Genomic DNA, 27,691 nt, shown 5'->3' on the forward strand with positions numbered 1-27,691 from the left:
AAATAGAGGGGTGAGAGGTACTTCTGCCCAATTATTTTAATAGACATTTCTGTAGCTGATTTTTCAGCTAAGGCTAATATAGGAAAAACTATAATTAAGCCAAAAATTACAGATGTTACTGATTTAAAATAACCTACGTATTTTTAAAAATTAAATGGAACTGCATTAAAGCGAAGTATGTACATACCTGATCCTCAATCTTTGCATAATTATTTCCAAGAGATAATTTTGCTATGAGCTGTTAAAACTCAAAGAAATGTATTATTCCCTTTGAGCTGACCTGTACTCTAGCTGTGTCATACATCTCTTGGTTTGTTTCCTTTTTGCTGTAGATGTACATACATAGATATGTATGTATCTCAAAGTAAGTGGTTTAACGTGGCAGTAATTGTACAGTCACACAGTTTAGGGCTTTGTAAAATATGTAATTTTAAGAATGTCAGTGTGGTTCTTAGCGAATTTTATAAACACTTTTCTGAATCTGTTATCAGCACTTCCCATCCTAAGAAAAACTGCACATATTTCAGTGATTGTTCCACTGGTTACATTTTTGTCTGCCATTTGTTTTGGATTGATGTAATCTTGATACTACTAAAATTTCAAGGGCTGTTGACGCATTTCACATAGCCTGGGATTGCCTGTTCTCCAAATGTATGGATCGTGCATCAACAGTACTACGTAGCCTTACTGTTTTGCCTAAAAGCCTAGCTAATTTATTTAACATTCTCTCTTTAAAGAGAGCTCATCGGAAGGGGTAGCATATTTTAGGATGCTCCTTCTCTTTAAAGGGAAACCTGGAATTGAATAGCAGTACTCGTTGATCAGTGATATTATTGTAGCCAAAGGATGCATGGGTGGATTAATAGGAAGTTTTTGCTTCAAGTTTCTTGATGAAATGTAGTGTTCTACAGAGCTGTGTGAAGAGTGTAGTTTTTTATTCGGAAATGCACTTGTACACTTTATTTGAAAGGTCTGAATGGATCATAAATACATTTAAGAAATAAATGATATGTCACATGTTTTCATGTCTTGTCTCCGATGACTTTTATGTAACCGGGCTGATAAAGGTGTGCTCGTTTTGGAGTGGGTGGCTTTTCCCTCTTATCTTTACTGCTCCAAATATTCTGCTTTTTACGTAACTGCCAAGAGCAGGAAAACCTTCCATCATATATTTTGTGTTTATGCTTTATCCATACATGATGCAGGGCACTGTAGGCAGGCTTCTCTCTATAATTTTCCTGTGGGAAACTTGAGCCCTAAAAGGAAATGAACACAGCTAAAGGGCTGGCTATCACAAGGGATTCACTTTTATTTTTAGAATTGCACTATATTGCCATATTTGGACTGAAAGTATGCTGTATCAGTGCACTATTGTATCAAATTGCAGCTGTTTGCCCATTCCGAATTTCTCTAAATTATTCAATTTTTGTTTTCCACAAATACTACTGTTTATTTGGGAGCGTTCTCGGTGAGTGCTGACTCCAGGTAACACACGTGTTCTGGGGGCAGCATTTCTTACGGGAAGCTAACCAGCGTGTTGCTTTGAAAGTGGGTTCTGTGGGGCTTCCTCAAGGTCTCGGTAGCAGGTGTAATTCTTCTTCCTAAAACCTCACAGCGCTTTGGTCCAGGACACGCAGGAGATGCACTCGCTGTAAATGTTCCCTATCAAAAGTAATGGTGGGAATGCCGTTAACCTCGTTAACCTGCAGAATGAATTTGGTGACGTGGTGTCCTACGAACATCCAAAATAGCCATTGAAAGACCTTTTAATGTTGCAGGATGTATTGGAAATGCACAGATCTCCGAATAACGTACCCATAGCACGTAACACTGCCCGTGTTGCTGTCCATGCAAGTTTGACAGCTTCGTTTTCCCCCACTCGTTAGAGCTGCTGGAAGCTGTCAGCTGCCGTGCTGCTTCCTTCAATGTCTTGTGTGTGCCTTGCATCGAAATGCCTTGCAACACCGTGCCGCGTGCTGATCAGCCCCTGGCCGAAGCATCTGAAATGTGACCGACAGATGGAATCTTTAGGCCTTTCTTTTCACAGTCATCTCTGCCTGTATGACAAAAGCTCGGCAAAGTCAGTGCGACCTCCTGAGAAGCAATTGCAGTGTGAAAATTTACTCCATGGTGCCAAGAGTGAGAATTGAGCAGAGTTTGGGTTTTGTTTTCTTATGGGAATGGTGTTTGAATTCAGGTTTATGCCAAGGAAATTCTTAATTTCCTTCATTTTTGTATTTTATGTGGCATTTCACAGAATCACGGAATGGTTGAGGTTGGAAGGGACCCCAGGAGGTCATCTGGTCCATCCCCACGCTCAGGCATGGACACGTAGAGCAGCTTGCCCAGGACATGTCCAGACGGCTTTTTCCTTGGACTGTTTTCTTTAATTCTTTTTGATTTCTTTAGTTCTCTTAACTTTTTTAACGGTTTAATTTTGGTAAGCTTTAAATGTTTAGAATTTTAATCATTTATTGGGCGGATGTGTCACCCCAGTGAACAAACTGTATTTTGAATTTTTTGGGAGATGGTCTTAAGTTTTCGACCGTACCATTTTTCCACTTTTATGTCATTTTTGAAGTCAGCCTGTGTCTCAGTAAGGGCTCTGTTTTATGTCCACACCTGATTTCTCCAGGTGTGACAGGAGGAGTTGATCCTCGAGTGGCGAGCCATTTTCAGCAGGCAACTACCTCTACTGAAATGGTTTATTTCATTTTTTTTTCATCACAGCTCTTGTCCCTTCAGCAATTCTTTGCTGCTGCTGCTTTGTCTTTTCAGTTTTATGTACGGGATTAGGAAAAATAAATCTGACCTGCTGAAAACTGCAAGTATTTCATCCCTGTGAAGAGGTCCTACTGACTCCAGCTCTTCGAGATTAAGCGTCTTAAGCTACTGAAAAAGCCTTCCAATGCAACAGTCTCACTCTGAAGATGTTGATCGAGATTGTAACTGCATGATGCAATTTGGGATACTCCATCAACTGGAGAGGAATTTTTTAGTATAACCCCACTAATATTTTAAAGTGCATGAAAGGGGGAGGAAGGCTGTGTGCGGAGCATCCATATTTCCCTGCTTTCCTTCAGAGCAGTGAACTGTTGTGAGAATTTTAATCTTTACTGCGCTTGCCTCAGTTCTCATGGCTGTTTTCCATTCTGTTTTCTTTATTACTTTCTTTTTCTTCCTGTCATTCTTAGCTTTCTATTTTTCAATCCCAGTTTGTGAAGGGTGTGGGTTCAGAAGGGTTTCCTTCAGTTCCCAGTCCCCTGAAAGCATGAGAAATTGCCCATTGAGCCAATTCTCACAGCAAGGTATAAAAATAGGAGTAAAGAAAAGGTTACACAATGCTTGGAGTGCAGCAGTTTGTACTAATGGAGAGATTTCAAAGCCATGGTTTGAAAAACATTTTTAAAACCTTATCGTTTCCGTTAATTTTTCTCTCACCAAGCTCTGTTTGAGCTGCAGGAACTAGCTTTCCAGATTACTTGAGGAATTGTACTGAAATACAGGAGTCAAGTGCTCAACAAGTCACGCAAAGTCAGAGGGACCACTAATTGCTCTCTTTAGTCAAAATGAGTGATTTGTTTGAGAAGCCTGTCCTAAGAGTTTCCAACCAGATGCTTTTGCTTCTGCTATTAAATAAGTGAATTAAAAGGCAGGTGGATTTAAGGTTATTTTCTGTCATCTGTGCCCTTGCAGCAGACCACAGGTAACTCCCAGGAAATCCACTTGTTTGGTGCCACAGACTGCTATTAGCAGTGGACACTATCTGCACTCTTGCAAAGAAGGGTACTTCACCGTAATTCAGCCTTGCAAACTTTTAAGAAACTGGAAGTTATCACAAAGACATTATTCACGTGCTTTAAAATTCTTGGTTTATTTCTGAGCATTTGTTTTCTCTTCTTGTGAAACTAGCTGAAGCTGACAGCCAGCCATCATCTTAACGTCTTTGTTGACTTAAAAGGATTTTTAATGCGTGTGTGTGTATATGTATGAAATTTCTTTGGTATTGGCTTTTGTTTGCTTCTGATTTCCTTGTAATGAAATGGACCTCTTTGGCATATTAATTATTACCAAATTGAAATGCTGTACAGTACTTTTGATATAATTTCCAAAACAATCCAATAACTTGATTCTAATAGCAGTGTAATGCTTTCCTAATGAAATGTCTGTAGCCACAGAGAGGAGCATTAAACTTGGATAAAATGTGAAGAGAAAATCAAGTTCAGAGCTGTAATTTTGTTCCTGTTTGCAACAATGAAAAAAAGATCAACTAAAATCTGTATTCACACTGATTAATTCACGCACTCTGAAGTTATTTTACTTCTGAACTTTCTTCCCTTTGTCGAACAAACCCACAAGTGATTTGGCTGTAGTAAACCAACCAACAACGAACACCCACCTCTTTCAGTGTGGTTCCGCAGGGCATCGTGGATGTTTGTAGCCACAGCCTGGCGCGCTGCTCTGTGATAGCCTCAGGTGTGAAGCTGACCGGGGTTTTGTTTGAGTGTTCAGTCAGTCGGCAGTGCCATCTAGTAAGGGAGCCTTGATCCTTCCCGTAGCAATGGTTGCTGGTTTATTGTTGTGGCATCTTTTCAGACGGTTACTCACTGCCGAGATCCCCCTACCAAGGAGCTCTCGCTCCATGCCTAGAAAAAGCCCTCTTTTTGGCAGTAGAAAGAGGGACCAGTTAAAGGCAAAAAGAAATATCTAAAGATAAACAGAGGGCTTTGTTTCTGTTTTATTTCCAGCATAATGGCCTCTTCTTCTGATTTGTTGGCGGTCACAGACTTGCTGTGGGGTACTCCCTGCCATCATCCACGTCCCTGAGCCACATCCTGCAGTGCTGGTGCCAGCGCTGGTCTGAGGGCTCTCGCCAGTTACTGGCCTCCAGCTGGACCTTGCACCGCTGCTCACAGCTATTGGAGCCCAGCAGTCCAGGCAATTTTCCACCCACTTTCTGCTCCAATTACCTAGCCTACGTCTCACTAATTTGATTTTAAGGAGAAAGTGGGAGATTGTGTCAAAGGCCTCGCAATCTGCTGGCCTCTCCTTGTCCGCAGCTCCAGTCACCTCACCAGTTAGTGCTGGGAGGTTGGTTAGGAGTGGTTTGCCATTGTTATATCCACGTTGCTGCTCCCAGTCACCTTCCTGAGCTTTGTGAATTTAGAAGTAGCTTCTGAGAGGTGTGTGGTGCTGTTGCACCATGTGTTAAGCTCTGGATGGATGGTTAGTGTCTTCCTTGGGGTCATACTCAGTTTTCTTTTCTTGTTTTGCCTAATTTTTTGGGGAGGATGGAGAGTGGTTTCTCTAGCTAAAACATTTAAGAGAATGAATGAAAGAACTTAGGACGGCAGCGTGCAGCTGCTTACAATTGGTAGTTACCCTCTGCAGTTGTAAGAAAAATGAGATGTGACTAGGCAGCATTTGTGTTCAGGAGACTGCGAGGGAAGGCTGCTGTCTGCACTGCAAAGTCCTGGAATGCTTTTCTGTGTGTGCTTTTTCTGCCACTCACTGACTGTTCCCAGATGTGCTTAGGTAACCAAATCTATCAAGATTGTGATCTGGAGCTGCCAGCCTGCAGGCAGGCTGTTCTGGCTGAGTAGACTGTATTTTGTTAAATTTAGAACAGTGCACAGAACACAATGCCAGTCTCCTAACTCTCAGTCCTAGCATATTGTAATTTAGTCTCTTTTGATGTGTTTTCATTTACGTTACCTGAATTTTTATTTTTGTCTAATAGGAATCTCCACAAGACAGTGCTATCACCCGAGACATCAATCGAACATTCCCTGCTCATGATTATTTTAAAGATACCGGGGGAGATGGTCAGGACTCCCTGTATAAAATATGCAAGGTATTCTTTAAATTCTTCTTCACTTATTTTGGTAACTTATGTTTAAAATCATTAACAGATGTAACTCTGTTACTTGAGAAGAATATGTAGGGTAATATAGTTAACTGTATCATGGAGACAGACTGGTGCTAGGCTCAGGTTGGTCCTTCATTGTAGATGTTTATCTGGTTATAGTGACATTCAGGTAGGAGGTCTAAAGTAGTAAGCCCTCTGGATTCCTGAATGCTAATTTGTTTTGTACAGAAACTTCTTGTCAGCCTGGATCAGGCTGGACGAATTATATGCTGTTCTAGAGATGATGACTAATTCCATAGTGATCAAGAACAGCTTGTCACTCTAGCATGCTCCCTGGTTGTCAACATTGTCTAAATGATTCCGGCAAAGTTGGGTACACATGCAGGAAATCATGCTGATGTTGCCTCTTGAATTTGATTTTGATTGACATTAATGTATTTTACATTAATGTATACTAGCAAGTGTGAATGCAACATCTACATGAAATAAATGAAAGATGTTGAATTTCTTCTGTTCAGCTTTCTCTGCATTCTTTAACGAATATTTTTGGATCTAAAATGGAGACAGTGAACATTTGCAAATTAATTCAAGACATCAGTTTATAATTTCACAAAGTGTGTTCCTGAGCTTTGTTCCTGCTGAGTGGTGTGAAGTTTGTGTGGCCAGGTGACTGTTTTTCAAAAGGAGATATAAAAACTACAGTGAGTGAGTGAGCTTCGATTTAGAAATCCTCATGTTTTTCCCTATATCCACATTGAAAGTTGTGTAGTTTTTTCATTCAAATGAAGTACAAAAACACAAGCCATACTGTGTTGAATTTGGAGCAGGCTGTCCCCATTAGGAGGAATGCAGAGACAGGGACACAACAGATCCTTAGGTAAAGGTTAAAATGCAGTGAGAGAAAGAAAGAAAGTTGGGAGACCCCATCCCCATAGCAGCAGGCAGGCTGCTCATCACAGTGCAGTTGGTTAGAGATGGTGAAAGGAACCTGTAGGTGTGTTCGTGACTGGCCTCCCCAACCAACACTACTACAGGTAGTTATTCTAAGAGAAATATATGAGTGATTTGAGTGCATCAAACACAGGCAAAATGCAGCCATGAAGAAAGAATAAGACATCTTAGAGTTTTTATCAGAACAGGGCAAATGTGGATAACCGCCTTTCTATAGATCACACCTCCGCATTGAAAAAACCTGCTGAAATCCAAACAGGGGGTGAAACTTTTCCAAAATATGACCAATGGACCTGTAGGATGTCATCTGAGATACACTAGTCTAGCAACGTGCAAAGATGTTGGGGAAAAATACACAGTGGTCTTTAAGACTGGAGATAGCTATGTTATAAAGCCACAGGCATGCACTGGAGTTGTTTATTAAAAGGCAGAAATTAGCAGCACAAGTGGGCAGCTTGTTGTTTGCGTCTCAACCAGAATGTTTTAAGATTCCAGCACCCTTTCTTTTGTGTTTCTTGTGTTTCTCCATCTTCCACATCTGATCTCCTAACACCCCTGTAGCAGCTGGTCAGAGGTAAAAGCACTCGGATAAATACCTGGAGAGGCTGCAGTAGTCCTGGTGCATCGCTGTAATCAGCCACTGCCACTGCATGCCACGGTTGGATTCTTCACACGGGTTATCCCCTCGTTTCGCTGGCACCAGAACACCTCATGAAAATTTCATGGAGCTGTGTTTAACATAGCATTTTGTTCTCATTGTGCTTTTAGGTTAAGACAGATATGCTGTAAAATTTGATTCCTTTTTTAGGCCTATTCTGTCTATGATGAGGAGATTGGCTACTGTCAAGGCCAATCGTTTCTTGCTGCTGTGCTGCTTCTACATGTAAGTGGTGGTTTTTTTCCAGTTTGTCTTAAGCTTAAGAATAAATATTGCTCCACATGTCTGGGACAGACATTGGTAACTTCTGAACTAGCGGGATTGCAGACTGCTTATCCACTTAAATGTTGGTCAATAATAATGTGATTTTAGACTGAGAAGAGTAAATTGTTTAAAACTTACTGGGATATTCGTAACAAATTCTGCCTTTATTTGGACTACTGCATTGTAGGCCTTTGTGCTTCTTGGTTTTAGAGGTTATTGAAGGATAAAACAGTTTTTATATTTGTTTTGTTAATATACTCAAGAATACTTTTTTTTAACTTAATCGTTGTTGGTAAAAGTGACCTCGGCAGAGTAATATCCTTTAATTGCTTGCGTGTTCAGAAGCCAAAAGATTTATGGTTACCGTAAATCAGAAGCAAAAGTTTTAGATTCACTCATGCTTGGGAAATATGAGAGGATTAGAAATCTGTACAAATTATTTATAGACCGTTCTTTTTTAAAGGAAGGTCTGCTTTTTATCAGTGTGTGTATTGCAGCCATGGGCAGTTGAAACTGACCAGTTCCTAAGCCCAGCAGAGCTCTGAGATTTCTTTTCCCAAGCTGATTTTTAGTGCCTGTTGCTACCAGTGAGAACTGAGCATGAAGCCTTCTCTGCAGTTTTCAGTGGAAGAGGAAGTCTGATCTTCGGCATAGTGTTTTCCACAACGTTATGAAGTCAGTGGAGGATGTCAAAGATACTGTAAACTCCATTCTTTTCAAACGTTAGGCAAATGACTAAGCAGAGCAACCTTTTAGTTCTTTGTGACTGTAATCTGAAACATTTGCTTGATGACCAATTAATCCTTTACTACTGTCCTGAAACAGATCAAGAAGGATGATACTTTCTGATAGGAAAATTGAACCCTTTTACTGAAACATATGTGCCTTCTTTTTTCTTTTTCATTGTCTTATGTCCATTTTTTGAATATCCATTGCATTAGAGAGAGTGGCCGTCAAGAGTGGACCATGAGTTATTCTAGAATTCTTTCTTAATGATAATTATTGCCTGTGGGAATGGAATATGCATTAAAAAAAGTTAAATTTGAAATAAGTTTTTTTTATTTGATTCTCTTTGAAATCAGTCTTTGGAGTATGGCTGCTAGGGAAAATAAATATTAAGACAGTGTTGCAGAAAAGGAGCCCTTCACTACCAGTTTGGCATGTCTCAGCAAAGTTTTCATTTTTAACAGACTCCATCTGCAGATTAATAATAGAATACTTGAGATGGATGTTCTGGCCTTTACAGGAACAAGTGATCGACCTGAAGTCAGACTTTACTATTACTGAATTTTGATATTTGGGGGAAATGTCTAAACACTGACAAGCCATGATGAGTGTTTCTTCAGCTTTTGGCAGGAAAGGGATATTGAACATTCCCAAACCAATGCTGAGTTGTGATAAATAGAGCTTTTGGTAGCAGTTACTGGTCTCTTGTATTCATGGAATCTGAAAAATAAACATCAAATATAGTAATGTTATTTTAAAAGGTAAATATATAGTTAAAAATAAGGGAAAGATCCAGTTAAACATCATCTAATATTGCTTTTTTCTTAGTTACATAGGTGACAGAGTTAGGCTGTTTAAAATCCGTAGGATTCTGACATGATTTGGCAAAAATATGGCAAGAAGCTTCTTTGGTCTCGATGTCTGAAAGATGTGTTTTTAGTTGGGCATTGGGAGGTGGTTTATTCCACAGAATAAGAATGAAGTGCAGTTTCCAATGCTAGGCCTCATTTTGTGTGTTAATACTCTTGTTTACTTTTAAACTGGTTTGGGCCAGATTAAATAGTAGTAATAATTTGGCCTTTCTGTAAGAGGGAGGAGAAACAGCAAGGGCAGATGGACCCAATATGAAAGATTTAAATGCTCTCTGATAAATACGCTTTCCTCTCACAGATGCCTGAAGAGCAAGCTTTCAGTGTTCTGGTCAAAATCATGTTTGATTACGGACTCAGGGAACTTTTCAAACAAAACTTCGAAGATTTGCACTGCAAGTTTTACCAGCTGGAGCGCCTCATGCAGGTAGGTGCTCAAACTTGTGTGAACTGAATGGATCAGAGCCTGCAACTCAAACTGTTAGCAAAATCAGCAATTTGTTTTACCCATGAATGCTGTTTGTAACCTCTTAGTAAGGATGAAGAGTGAGGATTACCCATACTGGAGGTTTTCTGAGACTAGAGAGTGCTGACCCGAGACAGTCGGATAGCACTGGCCGCATGCAGTAAGTCTGAAGGGAGAGGTGTGTGAGCAGCTGGAGTGGCTCTCATACAGACTGTCCTGCCAGTGACTTCTGAGCTCACTGCGGACACGCCGCAGAGTGGCTTTGCAGGGTCAGCACATCTCCTGTCTGGGTTTCTTGCTAGGGTGAGAGCTTGGAGACTGGGCTCGTTGTGCATGTAATACAGTGGCCTTTTGAGCATCTGCACTGGGACGTGCCTTCAGCATCCTTGCAAGGTTCTTTAACATGTCAGACAGCTGGCTTGTCAGGCACGAGTGGATACAGAAGCCTGCCTATCTGCACTGATTGTCACTGTAAAGGCTCTAACCAACTTCTGTTACTTTGGGATTTTATCTAATGCTCCAAAATAGCGTAAATTAACTTTTTTTTTTGGTAATATTATTCTTAGGAATACATTCCTGATCTCTACAACCACTTTCTGGACATTAGCCTTGAAGCACACATGTATGCTTCCCAGTGGTTCCTTACATTGTTCACTGCAAAATTCCCTCTCTACATGGTCTTCCATATTATTGACTTACTCTTATGTGAGGTAGGTGTTATAATTGGAGATTTGTACTACTAGTAACTTTTGACAGTTTTTTACTATCTTGGTTCATGTCCTCGTTACTATCTGTTCTTTCAGAGCTAGGCAAGTGATATTTATTTTTATGTAGAAGTGTTACATTTTTGCATTGAAAAAGAGATCTCAGCATTTTAAAGGTATGAACTGGGAACATATGTGATTATAAAATTGCATTTCATGGAATACTGTTTAATCTGTATGTGTAATTCCATACAGTGCTCATGGGATGGAAATTAATTTACGAATATGTGGATGAAAGATTCCAAATTTCTTTGGTTGTTAAATTGTATTATACATGATAGTGTTTTTTGTAGAACACTGTTGAAAGAAGGCCATTGCATATAAAATTGCTCAGCTAACTTCTGTGCTGGTAATCTCAAGCATGGAGCTCTTTTTCCAGGAGACTTGAAGTCTCTTTATACTTCCCAGCATATAAGGAGGAAAGCAAATTCTTTACTTTGAGATTTTGTACATAATCATGTTTAAAACAGTATATTTCCTGGTATGTTGGTAAGTAGTGTAGTTTCAGTTGGAGCTTATTAAAATATATGAACAATTCACATTTTGTACTGAAGCATCCCTGAGTTAACTAATGATTTACTTTTTTACTTGCTGATTAACATTATTCATGCATTCTTCACCAGATCTGCAGTTGCTGCTGTGAAGTGGCACAGTTTGTCTGCATTTCCTACACGGAAGGGTTTCAGCATTCATAAACCTCCTGGTCAATGTTTCTACCCTTTCGCTGTTATCTGTCTGCTGCTTGATTTGTCCATGTGCCAATGAAATAGAAAATAACAGATGGTATCTAGAAAATCAGTTTTATTTGTTTAGAAACACATTTTAAATTAATAAATAGTAAATGTGTTCCTAGTGAAGGGTTTTTTTTGTCATTTAAAAATAATAGTGAAAAAATAATTCATTGGGGAAGTGAAAGACAATCTTGAAACAATATCAGCAATGTGTCTTGATTTTTGAAGGTACCACTTAAGTTGCATGCTACTGTTGACTTTTCATAATTAATTGGGCAATTTAAATAAAGCACTTCTAACCTTTGCCACTACTTTTTAGATGATGTAGGACTCTGTCCTGAAGTGAGTCACTTTCTTTGTCATTAAAAGAATTATTCCAACTTTTGAATACCAGAAATTGATATATTCATGCATATATTGCTGCATTTGACTCCAGTGTTTTCTGAAGTTGCTATATGAAAATTAAGTGACCTTGAGCTGACCAACTAGTCATTAAAAAATAAAGTACAGTGCTTTATCATTCTGGAGTTTCGAACTACTAAGGAGATAGTAAAACCTGTGTTGAAAGATTGGTTTGCTATCACATAATGGCAATCCAGTAAAAATACCTTCCTCATTTTTTGCAAAGTCATTCTCTGGGCCTTTGATTTAACGTAGTACCTGTAGTTACTTACAAGTGTAAACTTGTATCCTGGTTCTCAACTTCACAAAAACTAGACAAACAACAAAACCCACCAAATAATTTAATAACTAGGATTGTAAATACTGATAAATGAATTTACTTTGTCATTATTTTTCTCTTTAGGGAATAAGTGTTATTTTTAATGTTGCGCTGGGATTATTAAAAGTGAGTATCCAGTTTTTAAAGTGTTTTATACTTCATCATGCACATTATCAAAATTTAAGATGCTTATTAAAAACTATTTAATAATAATAATTATTATAATATATATTTTTAAAGCTAACAACTTCCTGTATTACATATGCTGTTGTCTGGCTGCTGAGTGCAGCAGAGTGCTTTTGGGGGATGGGGTGGCAGGGAAATAGAAGGTTGCAGAAATAGGCACAAGAAGTTTTTAGAAGGTTAAAAAGTAAATATGTTCTTGGGAGCTTTACAAAATTGTTGTTGCGTTGTCTCTGGGAATTCAGTATTTGTTCAAAATCTGCTTTGCAACTACTGGGTCTTCTTTCCTTGTCTCTAGACTACCAAGGATGATCTGTTACTGACTGACTTTGAAGGGGCTTTAAAATTCTTCCGTGTACAGCTGCCCAAGAGATACCGTTCAGAGGAAAATGCAAAAAAGCTGATGGAATTAGCCTGTAATATGAAGGTAAAGATGTGGTGATAGCAACTGTGACCATGTCTTGAATGGGTACAGTTTCAGTCTCCATATGTAACTTTACAATTTGTTTGTCCAAATGAAAATAATTGCAGATTCTTTGCAATGAAATACAGTAAAGCCCTGAGATTTTCAGTGATATAGGCCCACTTGGAGAAATAAGAGAGACTGGCTTTCAGAGAGCAATATTTAGTGCTGCTAAAATCAGACTTAAAAAACAAACAAAAAAAACAACACAACAACAACAAAAACACCACTAATGGCACTAAAATAAAATACTGACATAGCTGCAGTTCTCTGAAATTCCCATCTAGTAGTAGGCACAAAATGGGTAGTATCTTTAACTGAGAAGAAGGGGTGAGGTTTTATTTAAAACAGAGTATATAATGCACAAACAAAATGTTATCTTTCAGAGTGTGGCTATTTTTAATTGGGCACACGTGATACTGTAATAAAATATTGAGAATGATTAGCTTTCTGACTTAAAGAACAGAAATCGTGTTTCATAGTAAAATATGTCATTTCTGATCCTTATAGGAGCCTTCTTTTGAACAGAATAGAAACTAGAGTTCAGTATGTACTATAGACTGGAGAGATGTTGTCCCAGAAATTTTCTCTCTATAAATGAATTAATCTCAGTAGTTCCTGTTTTCTAAGATAATTTATTCAGAGATCTCTGTGGGCTTCCTTGTGTGTTTGAATTGCTGAGGTACGCAGTGGAGTTTTTTTGTTTGATGTTTTTTGTTACGTTTCAGTTGCCCATTAAGCCCTATTTATTAAGTATAACTACATGAAATAAAAGTTCTAGCCTTTGACATTAAGACTTTAGTTACATACATCAAGTATTGCATTATCTTGTAGCTGAAAGTCAATTGCTTTTATAATCAATAAATATTCTAACTAAAGCTTTATATTGGCATTTTGGAATAGGCCCTTAAAATGGAACTTCAGAATGAAGTTACTGTAAGAAATGTATCGTTTCCTCTTTATAGATGGGATGATTGAGTTCTAAAATGGAACTTTGGTAATTTATTTTGTATATTTTAAGGAAGCTGTGATTCTTTCTTTATAGTTTCACATAGATTAACTTTTGGTCAAGTATACTGGTATGATTCAATTTTTTTATTTTTATATTTCTTAAAATTCACTGGAGGAATTCTTTTTGTAGCATCAGTTTATAAGTACACATCTTCCCTAGTATGTTAACATTCAAGACATCCTGTAGTAGTAGCAATATTCTCCACAGAATTCAAGCATGTCTTCCATGACACTAGTGTAGAAATTAGCAAATAATCAAGAAGTAAGCAAGCTGTTTCAGCTCATCCAATCATTTGATGTTAGCCACAGATTAGACATTGCATATACGTCTGGTTAAGATCACGTGTAATGGGTGCATTTGCTTTTCATATTTCCAAATAACTTGTTCCTCTTCCCACCCTGCCAAATTTCCCTTCGTTCTCAGTGCTGTGTGAAGTAGTTAAGGCAAACAGTCAAGGTTGTACACTGCTTTCTTGAGTGCTTCATGTTTTCAGGGGATTAAATGGAAAGTTACGGAGAAAGTGCAGGCTGTACTACTCTGTGCAGGCTCTGCACAGATGCTGCACACTTCTGTATCTCATCCATGTTTGTTGCCTCTGGTTGGAGTGCTGCACGTAATCGCCTTCTTTGACCTAAAATACAAGTCCTTTGCTGTCAGTAGAAATCGTCAGCTCTGTGTCTGGAAGTGTTTTTGAGCAGAAAAGGGTCTGATGTCAAAATAAATCATTTATAGGAAGGGAGAAGTAGCTTGGCAAAGGCATTGTGATTGCAACAGCATTCTGCTGAAAAGGAGGTCAGTAAATGATGAGCTTGAGACAACACTAATTTCTTAAAGTCACTCCTCAGTGGTGCAGTCAAATGTTAACAGAGTTACTGCTGCCTTCTGTGCCCCTGGAGAACCGGTGGGACTCCAGCATTCATTTCTGCCTTCCATCACCACGCACACCCAAAGGCCTTGCTGACTCCTGGAGCGCGGCTTCCTCTAGGGCTCCAGAGTCAAGAACTGGTGACAACAGCAAATGTTCTCCTGATCACCTCATTATTAGTATCTAGAGGCAAAACTGGTTTAATGCACTCAGAAAAGGAGAGGATGAAATTATGGTGGTGGGACTTCCTTCTCTTCCTCTTGCGCAGCTGGATGCCTCACTTTCAAGAGCTAACTTTTACACAGCTTGAGGTTTGGTGTATGAAACCCAACAATTCAGGCAGTGTTTCAGCAGAGCAGTGAAATAATCTCCTGAAGTCACTGGCTGTATTGTCAGTAGGGTTAATACTCTCAGTATTTGTCTGGGCTGCTTAGTAAGAATACCTTCTGCACTTGTGATGTGGCTGACTGACTCCACTTAAATGGGTTGGCTTCTCCAAAAAATTGTCACCTGAAATACATTCAGTGAAATGTTTCTGTGCAACTCTCACTAGGGGGAGCCTACCTACCAGTTTTCTACAGCTCATTTCGAGTAAGTGTTAGTGATAAAAACCACAGATAAGAGAAATGAAAGCGTGCTTTCCATTGTCTGCCATTTATGCATGGAAAGTTCGTTCAATATGTTTCTCAGACAAAACCTGTTTTTAAGAGGAAAACGTATCCATAGCTGTTCAATTTTCCTGGTTTACTAAGATAACAATAAAGGCTCAGCAGCTTTTCTTACTAGCAATTTAATTTAGATGGGTGCTGCCTTGCATGTGAAATGCTTGCAGCAGTGTAAGCATAGCCTGTATCGCTAAACCATGGTGGTGTACGGCGCACCTGGCTGCGGACCCCTGGAAATAGGCTGGTCACGATCTGTTGTAGATCTCATGTTCTCTGTCCCTGTAGGACTTGGACAATGTGCACAAAATACTGAATTTAACACCACCTTTCTCTCCCTTCTCACGGAAAGGGAAACTGGGACCCTGAGGGAGTCACTTGCTTAGTGTTGTGCAGTCTGTCAGAGATGAGAACAGAATTCCTGTCTTCCGAATCCCAGAGCAGCAGGGGACAGAGCGTATATGCTTCTGAGGTGTTGCTGCTTGCCTAAAACACGTAGACAACTTTAGGACTGGATTATTTTCTACTGGGCTTGAGCAACAGTAGCAGAAAAGTCAGCCGAGCATGCACTTGCCCTTTCAGCATTTGCAGCCTCATGCAAAGTAAAGCAAACATTTCTGCATGATGATGAATGTTACAGCTGAAAAAGCAGCTGAAGAAACCTCGCCACCATGCTAAGTCAGAAATTAAACACACAGGCCTCAAAGCAAACTGTTTTGCTAAGCCACTGTAGTATTAGGAGCATCAAATAGCTGTACAGTACCAAGGAAAATCCGGGTAGGATGCTCTAATGGATCCCTTTCAAAAACTTTTCTGTTTCACAAAAGGATAAGAGAAAGGAATACTTCTGTGATTATATTGAGTGGAATAGAATTTTTGACTATGTCTAATGGTTTGACACTCAAAATTTGAGTGAACATATTAGCTGTGTTTTGTAGAAGGTAGGAGTTGCCCAAAGCTTGTACCATAACCCTTTGTGAATTGTGTGTTCTTTTATTGATGTTCTGGACAGGAACTAATGGGCTGCTTTAATTTAGATTAGCCAGAAGAAGCTGAAGAAATATGAAAAGGAATATCATACCATGAGAGAGCAGCAAGCTCAGCAGGAGGATCCTATAGAAAGATTTGAGGTAATGCCTACCTACTGCCATCTGTTTTAACACAGAATACCTGCAGGAAGTTCCTACTTTGGCTTTTTCTCCTTTAAGCTGTTTTCTTTGTTTTGTGACCAGTTTTTGATGTAGCAGGAAAATAGACTACATGAACATCAAGTACACTTCTTTGTATTGGCAGTGTTAATTGTGGCAGGGTTCTTGTGAGCCCAGCTTCTCAGTGGAAAAAGGAATAGTGTGAATTTTTATTTGGGCTTATAGAACTGTTTCACTAGAGCCAGGTTTTGGCACTTATATAATGTGCTGATTGTGCCAAATATCAGGAACAGAAAGAAAACTCCTAGTTGATTATAACTCTATTTTCCATTGATTATAATCTTTGCCTTTACTCCTCTTCCTGATTTTAAATGATGTATGTTGTGGTAAGTATATAATTTTATAAATATTTGTTTTGCAAAAAAAATAGGAATATATTTTATATATAATTTTGTATGCGTATACATAACACACCAACACACATACATACATACATTTATATATTTTAAGCTGAAAAGTTGTATATAAACTTTAACATCTGTCTGTGTGCTGGAAATTGTAGCAGGAGAATATAGAGTGGCCTTCCCAGGACCATCCTCTCTCACCTTTTTCTAGCACGCAAATTTTATTTTCAGCCAAGAAAATCAGTTTTTGTAGGAACCTCCTTGCAAGATATCGATGGCAGAAAGACACCCCTATCATTGCATTCTTCAAAACCAGTTCTCCGGGAAAACAAGTAATAGATGAGCAGTGTTATTTATATATGGTTTCTTTTCAAGGCTAACGTTTAATTTATATTAACAATACGGCTATCTGCTTTTGTCCTCAATGAATTTAATGCAGGTAGAGTTCTCTTTCAATACTTCAGATATAAGGTAGCTTTTGTGTTCAGGCACTATAGGCATTGTGTTTTATAGACAAATACCTGGTAAGACTTTTTTCTTGACTTTTTTTTTTTTTTTCCCCATAGCGCGAAAACCGTCGTCTGCAAGAAGCAAACATGAGGCTTGAGCAAGAAAATGATGATCTTGCACATGAATTGGTGACCAGCAAGATTGCTCTGCGAAAAGATTTAGACAATGTAAGACTTTTTTTATGCTCTGTAGTGGAGACAAAGTACTGGGCTAATTCCTAGTTACTCCTCTCGCTGAAGGTGTCACAGAATGTTTTCACACTTTGTAGATTTGCATTTTCTGTTCACAGGACTGATAAATCCCTTATTCTTTGTGCCTTACGGGACATATCTTCACTCATGTCTTGCCTTCCGGCTTAGGGATTGCCTTTATGTTTATTTCTGAGACTACTGGGCTACTTGTAGTCCTGTCAGGTCCACAGCCTGAGCAGGTGCAGTTTTTCACATTACATAGTGGGGCGGGGCATGTTTACAGGGTATCTGATACGCTGCAGAATGTGATGGTATTGATTTGGGTGGGATAGGATTCTTTCCTCCTCCATGTTCCTACTGCAGAACAGTGATACATAGACCTGTGTCAGATATCCACAAGAAACAGGACCGCTGACTGAAATACTGATTGCTCTGAAAAGCATTCAGTGTAATTTGAGGAAGAAGACAGGTTCTAAACCTGTACTTGAGTAATTACTTTCTGCTATACGTATATTGAAAGAAAGTATACCAGGAGCCAAGTCTTTGAATTGTTATAAAAAATGATAGCATGTGTTCTGTTTTCCCTCAACTGATATTTTAATGTGTATGATCTCACAGGAGATGGGCTTTTCTAAAGTAGCTAATAAACTTGAAAGTCTGAGTCTGTCTGGCTCTTAGATACCTCAGGCAACTCTGAAAAAGCTACTGTGGTTTGGGTTTGGCTTGTTGAAATCTGCCCATGTTGAACTCACTGCCAGTGGTTGTTTCCCATATCAGTAGAGCTCTCAGGAGGAAGCTTCAGGTTTGCTTTGTTGTAGGTTTTGTTTTTTTTAAGCTTGCTCTCCCATTCCCTTCTTTACATAGTCATATCTGGGAGAGTTTATTAGGTTATGCTTTTTTACAAGACATGCAGAGGCAGAAAGATACTGGCATTTGTAGTGCACGTAGTAGGCTAGAACACGTTTGGTCTATCTGGTTAGAGACATGAAGAGAAGAGTTCAAGTACTTGGTGTTTGGCATTTTTGTTCTGTACTGAGATAAGTACATTTCAGAAATCTCAAAGGAAAATAACTTTCAAAAATCTTATAGTGCAGGAGTTGACAGGCTTTAAAGCGTTTCAGCTTACCTGCTGCAGAGAACATTAAGGTTTCCCACAGTCTCCTGGAAACTTGCTGTTGAAAAATATTCATAGTAAATGTTGATGCTAATGGATGAATGTTGCTCTTAATGAGGTTTGTTTTGTGACTTTCAGGTTTATTACATCTACTGCTCTATAATGTTAAAATGTGGAAATCATAGAAGTATGTTCCATACAGGGTTTTCACAAAGCATTGCTATGTCCGCTTCCTATTACCTATGCTTTTTTACTTCATTAAAGATAGCTCATAGAAGGCTACGCAGACTCCCCAGTAGTTGCACTCAGAGGGTGTACTGTAGCAAATAAAATGTACTGAAGAAGCTTTTTGTATCTGTTTTTAGCTGTTGTTTGTGGCTGCTTCAGTACATGTAACCCAGTTACGCTTTTATATTGATTCGTTGAAATGGAGAGCTAAGAGAGGAACAAAATTAAGCAAAATCTTTGAGATACCCCAGTAGATATGTAACAGTGATGCCTTCAAAGGTGGTAAACGATTGGTAGCATTCAGGTTATCCCCCAGGAGGAGATAGGTAGGTTTGATCCTACTTTAGGACCCTGATTAATTCTTCTAATTGGAACCTGAAATGGTAAGTTTCATTGTACTAGCCTGATGTCCTGAAAGAAAAGTACCAGTTTAATATACCTTTTCTAATACCTTCATGGTGTGTCTGAAATCTTGCAGCCTAAAAGATCAAAGCAAAGCATTTGGGAATATGAGAATTTCCTTAATAACCTTTGCACTAGAGCAGAAAATAGGCTTCATTTTTTTTGCTGTTGCTAGACTCTCACCATCCCAGTTTTCTTTAATTTTAAAACAGCCTTAAAAACCGTGTATAATGAAAGGATATTCTCTTTGACTTTGCCATCTGTTTTAAAGGATCAGCAGGACTTTAAGGGACTAAAATTCACTTTCTGACTTTCTTCCTTTGAAGGGAAATGGTACAGCTACTCTCTGAACATTTTATATATCAGTTGAGTTATTGATCTATTTTTATGTAGAATTCGTACACCTGTTGGGAAGTACTGAGCTGCCGTGTATAAGACCGGAAAAAGATGTCTTACTTTGCAGAGGTAGTTTTGAGTGGCTTATGAAGAGCACAAGATTTTTCAGCTATACATCTAAATATAAAAAAAGGTTAAAAAATAAAAAATGTATGCTTTCTGGTGGGACATCTCTTTTCTTAGAGGAGTCTGACATTTATTTTGGCAGCTAAATTTTTTCATGCATTTTCTAGGTGACATAAAGGTGGTATCAAATCCATTGGTAGGCATCAGAGAGGTGTGTTTTTAATGTTATAGAGACATTTTTCATGAATTCTGTTTGCATTACAAGTTTGGATGCTTGCAAATTGGACTTATGTCTAAGCTGATTATAGTTGTTTATTGATCTTGCACATTGTGAGCTGTTTTGTACCTTTCATTGTCTTCAAAATGTATTGGTCAGCTTCCGGTTTGGATGAGAAAACAAAGCTTAATTCTGTAATTGTATTTCTTTGGAGCAAGCCCTACTCCAGTTTTGCTAAAAATAATCACTGAATTCAAGAGAGACTTTAGGGGTGATGGAGTATAGTGGTGTACTCTGTTAATTTTAATTTATTGCTGCTTTGCCATTGCAGATGGTACTTTTTCAGAAAAATAATTACAATTAAATGTTTATTTATTTATAATAAAAATAATACCACAATAATCCAGCTATTGTTATTAGTAACAATGAACAGACTTTTATTAATAAGAATTAAAAGACTGTTTTCTTGGTTGTGTCCTTCTGGAGCCTCTGCCCATGGCTGCCTCACAGCATCAGCACAGCAAGAAAGCCTCTCTTTAGTGCTGTAAACTTCTCTGTGTTTCAGGCGGAGGAGAAGGCAGATGCTCTGAATAAGGAACTGCTAATGACCAAGCAGAAGTTGATTGATGCAGAAGAAGAAAAGAGGCGCCTAGAAGAAGAATCAGCTCAGGTTAGGGGCATTTCTGTCATTTTCACATTTCTGTGCAGTACAGAGAGAGGGGGAAAAAAAAGTGACAAGCGTGGGAAGAGCGTAATGTTCGAAGTCATGTTTGTGCCTCTTCTGTAGTATAAAGGACGTCAGCAAAGCAGAATTCGTTGCTTTCCTGTCAGGTGCTTCATAGAGTTGTGAATTTTTAACTTGAAATTGCGAAGGCGCAGACTGTGTCAGAGATTGCTGCACAGAGAGGCAGCACAGGACTTCACCTGTCAGTACATTTAATACTTTCTTCTCAAAACTAGTCATTTTTCGAGCAATGAGAGCCACCAAAGTCCAGCTTTTCCCTGTTTCCATGTAGGTGAGATAGACCCTTGTTCCCTGTAGAATACTGCCCTGTGCGAAAAGTATTGAGATTAAGGAGGAGGAGGAAATACCAACCATTTATTTTTTCAGGTTGTACAGATATTACAAACCTTTTACCTTTTTTCCTACAGCTGAAGGAAATGTGTCGTAGGGAACTAGATAAAGCAGAGTCAGAGATCAAAAAGAACAGCTCTATTATTGGTGACTACAAACAGGTAAGAACAACTTAATGATTATGTGTTTTGCAATCTAATCCCAAGACTTTCTCAGGTACTTTAGGAGACTTCTCCACCATGCATTTGAGGAGACATTTTAGCTATTTTAAGCAGGAAACTTGCTCTTGCTTTATGTTTATTTTGCTGATATAGTGATAGCCCATTCTGTTTACCCCTGACACAGTTATTTGTAGATCACCAGTCACCACAGCCTCGATGACAGCCTAACATTGTTCAAGTTGGCTGTCATATATCAAAGTTGTAGCTTATTCTAAAAGCTCTCCAATCTTCACTTCTTCAATCTGATGGTAATTGCAGTTAAGAAGAAAATAAGATGTCTTTTTTTCTTTTCAAAGATTTTGCTTTAGAATTCAAGCACCTGATCATCAGGTATCAAGGGAGCGAATCCGTGCATCTTTTTATTTTTTTAGACTTTTTTTGGTACTATTTTGGTGTCTTGGCTGGTGCCTTCTGTCCCAAAGACAATAAGAAGAGCCATGCTTTTCATAATCTTTTTGGATTCCTTTAGCAAGGCCAAACAAAAGGCCAATAACTGATGTTGAAGCTGCACCTTTTCCTATAGGCATAGGAGAATATGTATAGAATGAGACAGTTTAATGTAGTATCCCAATTTTCCGATTTTTCTCAGAGCCCTCAAACAATCCATATTAACATTCTTGTAGCACTTATCTGTGCTTTAGCATTCATCTTGGAGAAAATGTACATTTATAAATGGTCTGGTAACATAATTTTGCTTTCAGATTTGTTCCCAGCTGAGTGAGCGACTGGAAAAGCAACAGACAGCAAATAAAGCTGAAATTGAGAAAATACGGGTAAGAGACCAGATAGAACCACAGTCTGCCTTGTTTAAGTCTTTTAGCCAAATCATAACAGAAAGAATATAATTTGTCATTACTAAAATGATGGTTGAAAGAGCATTCATTGTTAACTTACAGTTTTGGAATTAAGATTATGAGGGGGAGATCTTGGAGGAGAGATGGATAGCTGTCATCTTTTTCCAATGTCGTATTGGTTACATTTTCATGCTGGGCAGTAATAAATGTTAATTGTTCTGAGGGGTCTTTTTTATTTATTTATTTTTTATTGGAGGAGATTGCTCTGGCTGTCTTTTACAGAGCCCACTATCTTAGCCAGTTTTACCAAAAATACAGCAGTGTTTGTTTGTACAGCCCACAGATCTGGGCATGGCTGGAACCTACTTGGCTGTGCTCCCTGGTAGTTAAGAGTTTGCAGGCCATTAGTGGTCCCTCTCACATTGTGCTGCTCTGCCAGAGCAGAGGCAGGAAAAGGCTGTGATAATACCATCAGTGCTTCAGTACAAGCATTCACAATCAGGTATTTACTTTAGCAAAAAGTGGATGACTGTGAACATTGCCGAGAGTTCTTCAATAAAGAAGGCCGTGTGAAGGTTGCTAGTTCAGCCAAGGATGGTTCAGATGAGGACACAGATGAGGAGAAGGAAACGCTGAAAAACCAGCTGAGGGAGATGGAGCTTGAGCTGGCCCAGACCAAATTGCAGCTTGTGGAAGCAGAATGTAAAATACAGGTAATATTTTGGGGGTTTTATTCTGTAGTGTATATGGTGTGTCTGCATTCCTAGAAAAGAGTGTTTGTTGTAGAGGGGTTGGAACAGATCCTCTTGGTTGAAACTGTAACCTGCTGTTTCCTGTATGGCTTATTTAACCAAATATTGTCTGAAACTTGGTGTATGCAGATAAAATAACTGAAATCGCATGAACTGTATTTACCAGCTACCACAACTTCCAGACATTTGCCTGGCTGCAGTGCAGTACTTACTGACTGACCTTCTGCAACTTCCTGGAAGAAATCCAGGTTCTGACAAACTACTGAACCATGTGTTTCTTTATCTCACAATGTTAAATGAAGAACTAATGTGACAAATGTTAGACATATTTCTTAAAACATGAATGAAAAGCACTACAGGTATTTGAGGTACTAGTGTAAAATATGACAATGTTGTTCTTCTAGCCTAAAACTGGTATGTTAGTGCTTTTCACAGAAACTTAAAACTTAGTCTGTAGAATGTCCACTTTTTGTGGGAACACCTCCTTCTCAGATAGAAAGAATTAATGGATTTACATGTACTAAAGAAAGCTGAGTGTTTCACTGTGGGCAACAACAAAGGCTTGTTTTGCTTTTCAAAGCTTTTTTTTTATCTGCTTGTTATATTACTTTTAATTTATGTAAGACTTGTTCAGCTTCTACAGTAGCCAAGAGATTGTAGATGTCCTACAGCCTTCTAAGTTTAACTCCTATAACTTTGTGTTGTGAATGCATGCCAAATTAAAGAAATTACTCTTCTGTTTGCAGGATTTGGAACACCATTTGGGTCTGGCATTGAATGAAGTACAAGCTGCAAAGAAAACATGGTTCAACAGAACAATAAGCTCTATAAAAACAGTGACTGGAGTCCAAGGAAAAGAGACTTGTTGAAAAGCAGTTCGGTCAAACACACCTTCTTAACACCTTTTGTTGCCTTCCTTGGCCAGATGTTTAATTCTGTGACATGAGAGGACCAGAATGTAAATACAATAGAAACACAGCATGTCAGGATTTCAATAGGTCAGTGATAAAAAGGATGGAAACACAAAAATGGCTTTATTGCTAGACACGGGATCTTCATACTACTGATATTTAACAGGTGATGTAGCTAGATTGAAGCTCTTCAGAGAAACACTCCATTCTGCGGTCTGGCTGGAGGCTTTTCACAGACTAGGTACGAGAACTTACCAAACCCTAATCGTTAAGTTTACATATGATAGGTTTTTTTACAGTTATAACCTTTTTTAATATTTTATTTGAAAGGAAAAGTGTCACTAACAAAGTTTAAAAAAAAAAAAAGGAAAAAAAAAGAAAAAAAGATAACTTTAACAAGAACTACATCAGTGCCAGAAAGCAGTCCCCAGAGGTAGGATATGGAGAGTAGGAGGTGACATGTTTTGCTTTATGAATGGGGATGATGATTTCAGCATTCCTGTCGGAGCAACCCCACTTTGTTTTAGTTGGATGCAGCATCCATCTCTCTGTGTTTGGCATTTCTTTCTCTTACTAATCAATTCTATGCAACTCTCGGCTTTTTTTTTTTTTTTTGGCATGGACTGCCAAACAAATTCACAACCTGAGGTTGGGAGCCTTGTCTAAGTGCTAGACAAGAATAATCAGAATTCTTGGCAAATTTCCGTTTCACTTCTGTGTCATATTCTTTGATCCACATATCAACAGCGTTAAAATCCCCAACACCAGAACTGCTAATAAGTACTAATTATGTGGATGGTCTGACAATTAAGTCTTTTTGTTTGTTTTTTTTGTCCGTTTTTTTGTTTTTTTTTTTGTTGTTTTGTTGTTGTTGATGTTTTGTTTTGTTTTTAACTGGCTGTAGCAGGCCTTCTGTGAAGCTCTGAGAAAGCTTCCAGGACTTAGTTTTGCACATAGGTATGAATGGGACAAAGAAATAATAAACTGAGATATATATGAGGCAAAAATCACTGCGTGAGTGTAGCTGCGAGCATCTATAGCTGTCCAACTGGCTTCCCTGTTAACATGTTCAGAGGTTGTGTAGGTCATTTTCCACGCTCGATGCAGTTGCACTAATAGGTGCTAAACGTGCTTGGATTTTTTATTCTTTGGATTGTCTTGAGTTCTCACCAGAAAGCTGTAGAATGGAGTTTGCACCTTGTATTTTTTTTAATTTATAATGGTTTGTGTTATGCTGAAGTATCTATTGCATCAGTGGATAAATTTTGTGTGCAGTGTGAGTATAAGCTGGTAACAATAAGAGGCACTGGTTTGTATATAAAGATATTTGGTTTATTTTGTATTTCTACCTTTTTCTTGTTTACTGTACTAATGCTAGCTAATGTACTCTGTAACTACAGAATAGAACATGCTATGTCCAAGCTTTTTTCCTTAACTGCATACATTATCTCTATTGTTTAATACCAAAACAAAACAAAACCTGTAACTCCATCAATATTAGATGCGTGGACATTGTGGTAGCATAGTTGCAGTGTGTATACTTTATGAATTGAAATATAAACTAGTAAAATTGTATAACTACTTTGTCGTTTCATTTCATTTTAACAGGAAATTCATTAAATATTCTGCAATATGAAACCAATTTTCTTCTTAAAATAGAAGCATTAGGATCTGCAAGCTTCTGTAAGACCAAAGCTATATTCATGCTGCAAAGGGCTTTGCTAAAAAAGACTGCATGTTCTTCATGTTGCCAACACTGCTTTATATAATAAAATCTAGGTTTTGCTTAGAAAAAAGAAACTGCAAAAATGACCTTGTGCAGCTTGAGGCTTGTGACTCAGTATTTCTCAAATATGTCCAATTTAGAACACTTTTTTCCATGACCCTCCAAATTCTGCTTGGATCTGCAAAAATAAATGTAGCCTAGCTCTGCTTATCATAAGGAACATAAATTCTGTGGGGTCAAGTGTTGTTCACGTCATCTTCACTAGGATCTTCTAGTCATAGCTGAATGTAGGGTTTAGCAGTGCAACTGGATGAATGCACTAATTGGGTCACAGTGCAGATCAGGCTCCCCTAACTGCATGTGTTCTGCAGAGATAACAAGGAGTAAAAATGTATTTTTGTCACCAAAATGACTAAAGGTGACTCTGAAAGCAGCCCTACTCTGGGAAGCTGTTATCACGCTGTCATTTTTCTAACCATACTTTGCTGTAAGAGAATGGTATTATAAGGCTGCGTGTAGTCTTTGCTGCTTTGTCTTTCGCAGACTGGTATCCCTTGGCAATTTCAGCTCTGCAGTTTCTCAGTAATTACACCTTTTCGAGAAAGTTTGAAGGCAAATAGGTGAAAGATGGGGAAGAAGAAACAACCAAAGACCAAAGCAATGCATCCATTTGCCTTTCCCAAGGGGAATGGGAAATAATATAGCTTCCTTTCCTCCAAAAATTAGGTACTTAAAGGAGGGGAAAAGTTGCTTTATTCCACTAAGTAAACATAACCTAAAAACTGCATGCAGCATATATTCCTTTTAGTATGGCCATGGAACATGGATTTTTGATGCTCAGAAATAAATGTTACCAGTATATTTCACATCTGACTCCATCTAAAATATTCACAACTAACTAAGAATATTGGATCCTCCATTGAGAGGCATATCGTCAGAATCTTAGTTACATGTGAAATACAAGGAAACAGGTCATTTTGAAGATGAGGAAGATGAATTTACAGATATTTGAAACTATGTATAAGCAAGGTTAAAAAAAACCAACATTGTGTCAAAGGTGCTATAAGCAAGGGTATTTGCAGACATGTCAGCAAAGAGGAATGAATGTACTAGCATTTTTGGCATTAATAAGATGTTTAGTTATCTCCTGGTAGTTAATTATCTTTCTGTTCACATATGCCTCTCAGCTGGCTTTGTGCACAAAACTCAAAATAAGTGCCACTTCTTTTTTTAAGAGTTTGGTGTGGCCCAGGCTCCAGTTTTGCATGTTTTGTGCTGTGTCATTGCATTCCCAGGGTTCTGTAGCATTGGTAGCTCCAGTGTTACAATCTCCTTTCTGTTGCAGATCTACTTCTTGGCTGTGCAGGGTCTTCAGATGGAAGTGAATATTCTAGATCTATCAAAAACTTTACCTTTAAGTGTTGCTGGTAAGCCTTCTTGAAATTTATATAACCATCTCCTTGACTTTTTTTAGCTGCCCTTCTTATCCATGGCAGTGATATAAAGTTCCTGTTATCAAGAGGAGGATTTCACTCCATCTGTTCAACAGCTTGGCTCGTGTTCATCCAACCTAACTTTAGACTCTTCACGGAGGTGCCTCACTTAAGAGCTTAATCGGCCTGGGTTGCTCGGCAGTCCCTGGGCACGCCGGCCCACGTGCTGCGCTGTGACTGAGCAAGGAGGCTAATGGCAACCAGCTGCATGAAGGCCCTTCTTAAATCAAAAAATAATAATGAAAATAGGGCATTGTGTACACAGCAAGAATAGCTTTCTAGTTTAGATCCCCCCCCTTTTTTTTTCTTATTGTGCGTTATCTTTCCTAACACTAACACTATCCCTAAGGGCAATCAAAGACTGTACAAAAACCTTTAGAGTTTTACTGGAATTTACAACTATGTGTCCAAAAGGACTTTGAGGAATGAGGATTTGATTTTGCTGCATTTTCTGCATGCTAATGAAATAAAACAAAGTGTAATCCCATACTGAAGGACTGTTCTGAGGATAATGTGGGCACACAGCTGAAGTCCAGTCACAAAGATGGTGGGAAAGCATGGACTGGGTATGACTATGTTTTAAGAAAGCGTCTTTAATATTTGTAGTGTTTAAAGTCAAGTGTTCTCCTGCAATGGTGTCAGGTCTTGCTGAACACGAGCTAAGTGGAACCGAGCTCGCTTTGGAGCCTCACACATGGCTGACGTTTTACAACAGCCTGGCGGAGGGGCTGTGAGGAGCCGTGAGCGCCCCGGGCCGCCGCCCTCTCAGGGGCGCTCTCGGCTCCCGCCTGAGGAGGGGGGCGTGTCCCGCGGGTGGCAGAGCGGCCTCTGATAGGTCG

General features: G+C 38.8%; 1 protein-coding gene across 4 annotated transcripts in view; it reads left to right on the forward strand.

Moving 5' to 3' along the window:
- RABGAP1 (RAB GTPase activating protein 1) overlaps positions 1 to 25,208 on the forward strand; it is an 83,391-nt gene extending 58,183 nt beyond the window's left edge. For all 4 annotated transcript variants that reach the window (XM_040531289.1, XM_040531286.1, XM_040531288.1 and 1 more), the window contains 13 exons: positions 5,741 to 5,854; positions 7,629 to 7,703; positions 9,639 to 9,764; positions 10,370 to 10,513; positions 12,104 to 12,145; positions 12,501 to 12,629; positions 16,242 to 16,334; positions 17,323 to 17,433; positions 20,446 to 20,550; positions 21,033 to 21,116; positions 21,878 to 21,949; positions 22,486 to 22,683; positions 23,469 to 25,208. In XM_040531289.1, coding sequence (XP_040387223.1) covers positions 5,741 to 5,854; positions 7,629 to 7,703; positions 9,639 to 9,764; positions 10,370 to 10,513; positions 12,104 to 12,145; positions 12,501 to 12,629; positions 16,242 to 16,334; positions 17,323 to 17,433; positions 20,446 to 20,550; positions 21,033 to 21,116; positions 21,878 to 21,949; positions 22,486 to 22,683; positions 23,469 to 23,591 — 1,416 coding nt within the window. In that variant the 3' untranslated portion in view covers positions 23,592 to 25,208. The remainder of the gene's footprint in view (positions 1 to 5,740; positions 5,855 to 7,628; positions 7,704 to 9,638; positions 9,765 to 10,369; positions 10,514 to 12,103; positions 12,146 to 12,500; positions 12,630 to 16,241; positions 16,335 to 17,322; positions 17,434 to 20,445; positions 20,551 to 21,032; positions 21,117 to 21,877; positions 21,950 to 22,485; positions 22,684 to 23,468) is intronic.
- The last annotated feature ends 2,483 nt before the right edge of the window (positions 25,209 to 27,691 follow it).

This window comes from Cygnus olor, chromosome 19 (genome assembly GCF_009769625.2).
Source record: "Cygnus olor isolate bCygOlo1 chromosome 19, bCygOlo1.pri.v2, whole genome shotgun sequence".
Lineage (NCBI taxonomy): Eukaryota > Metazoa > Chordata > Aves > Anseriformes > Anatidae > Cygnus > Cygnus olor.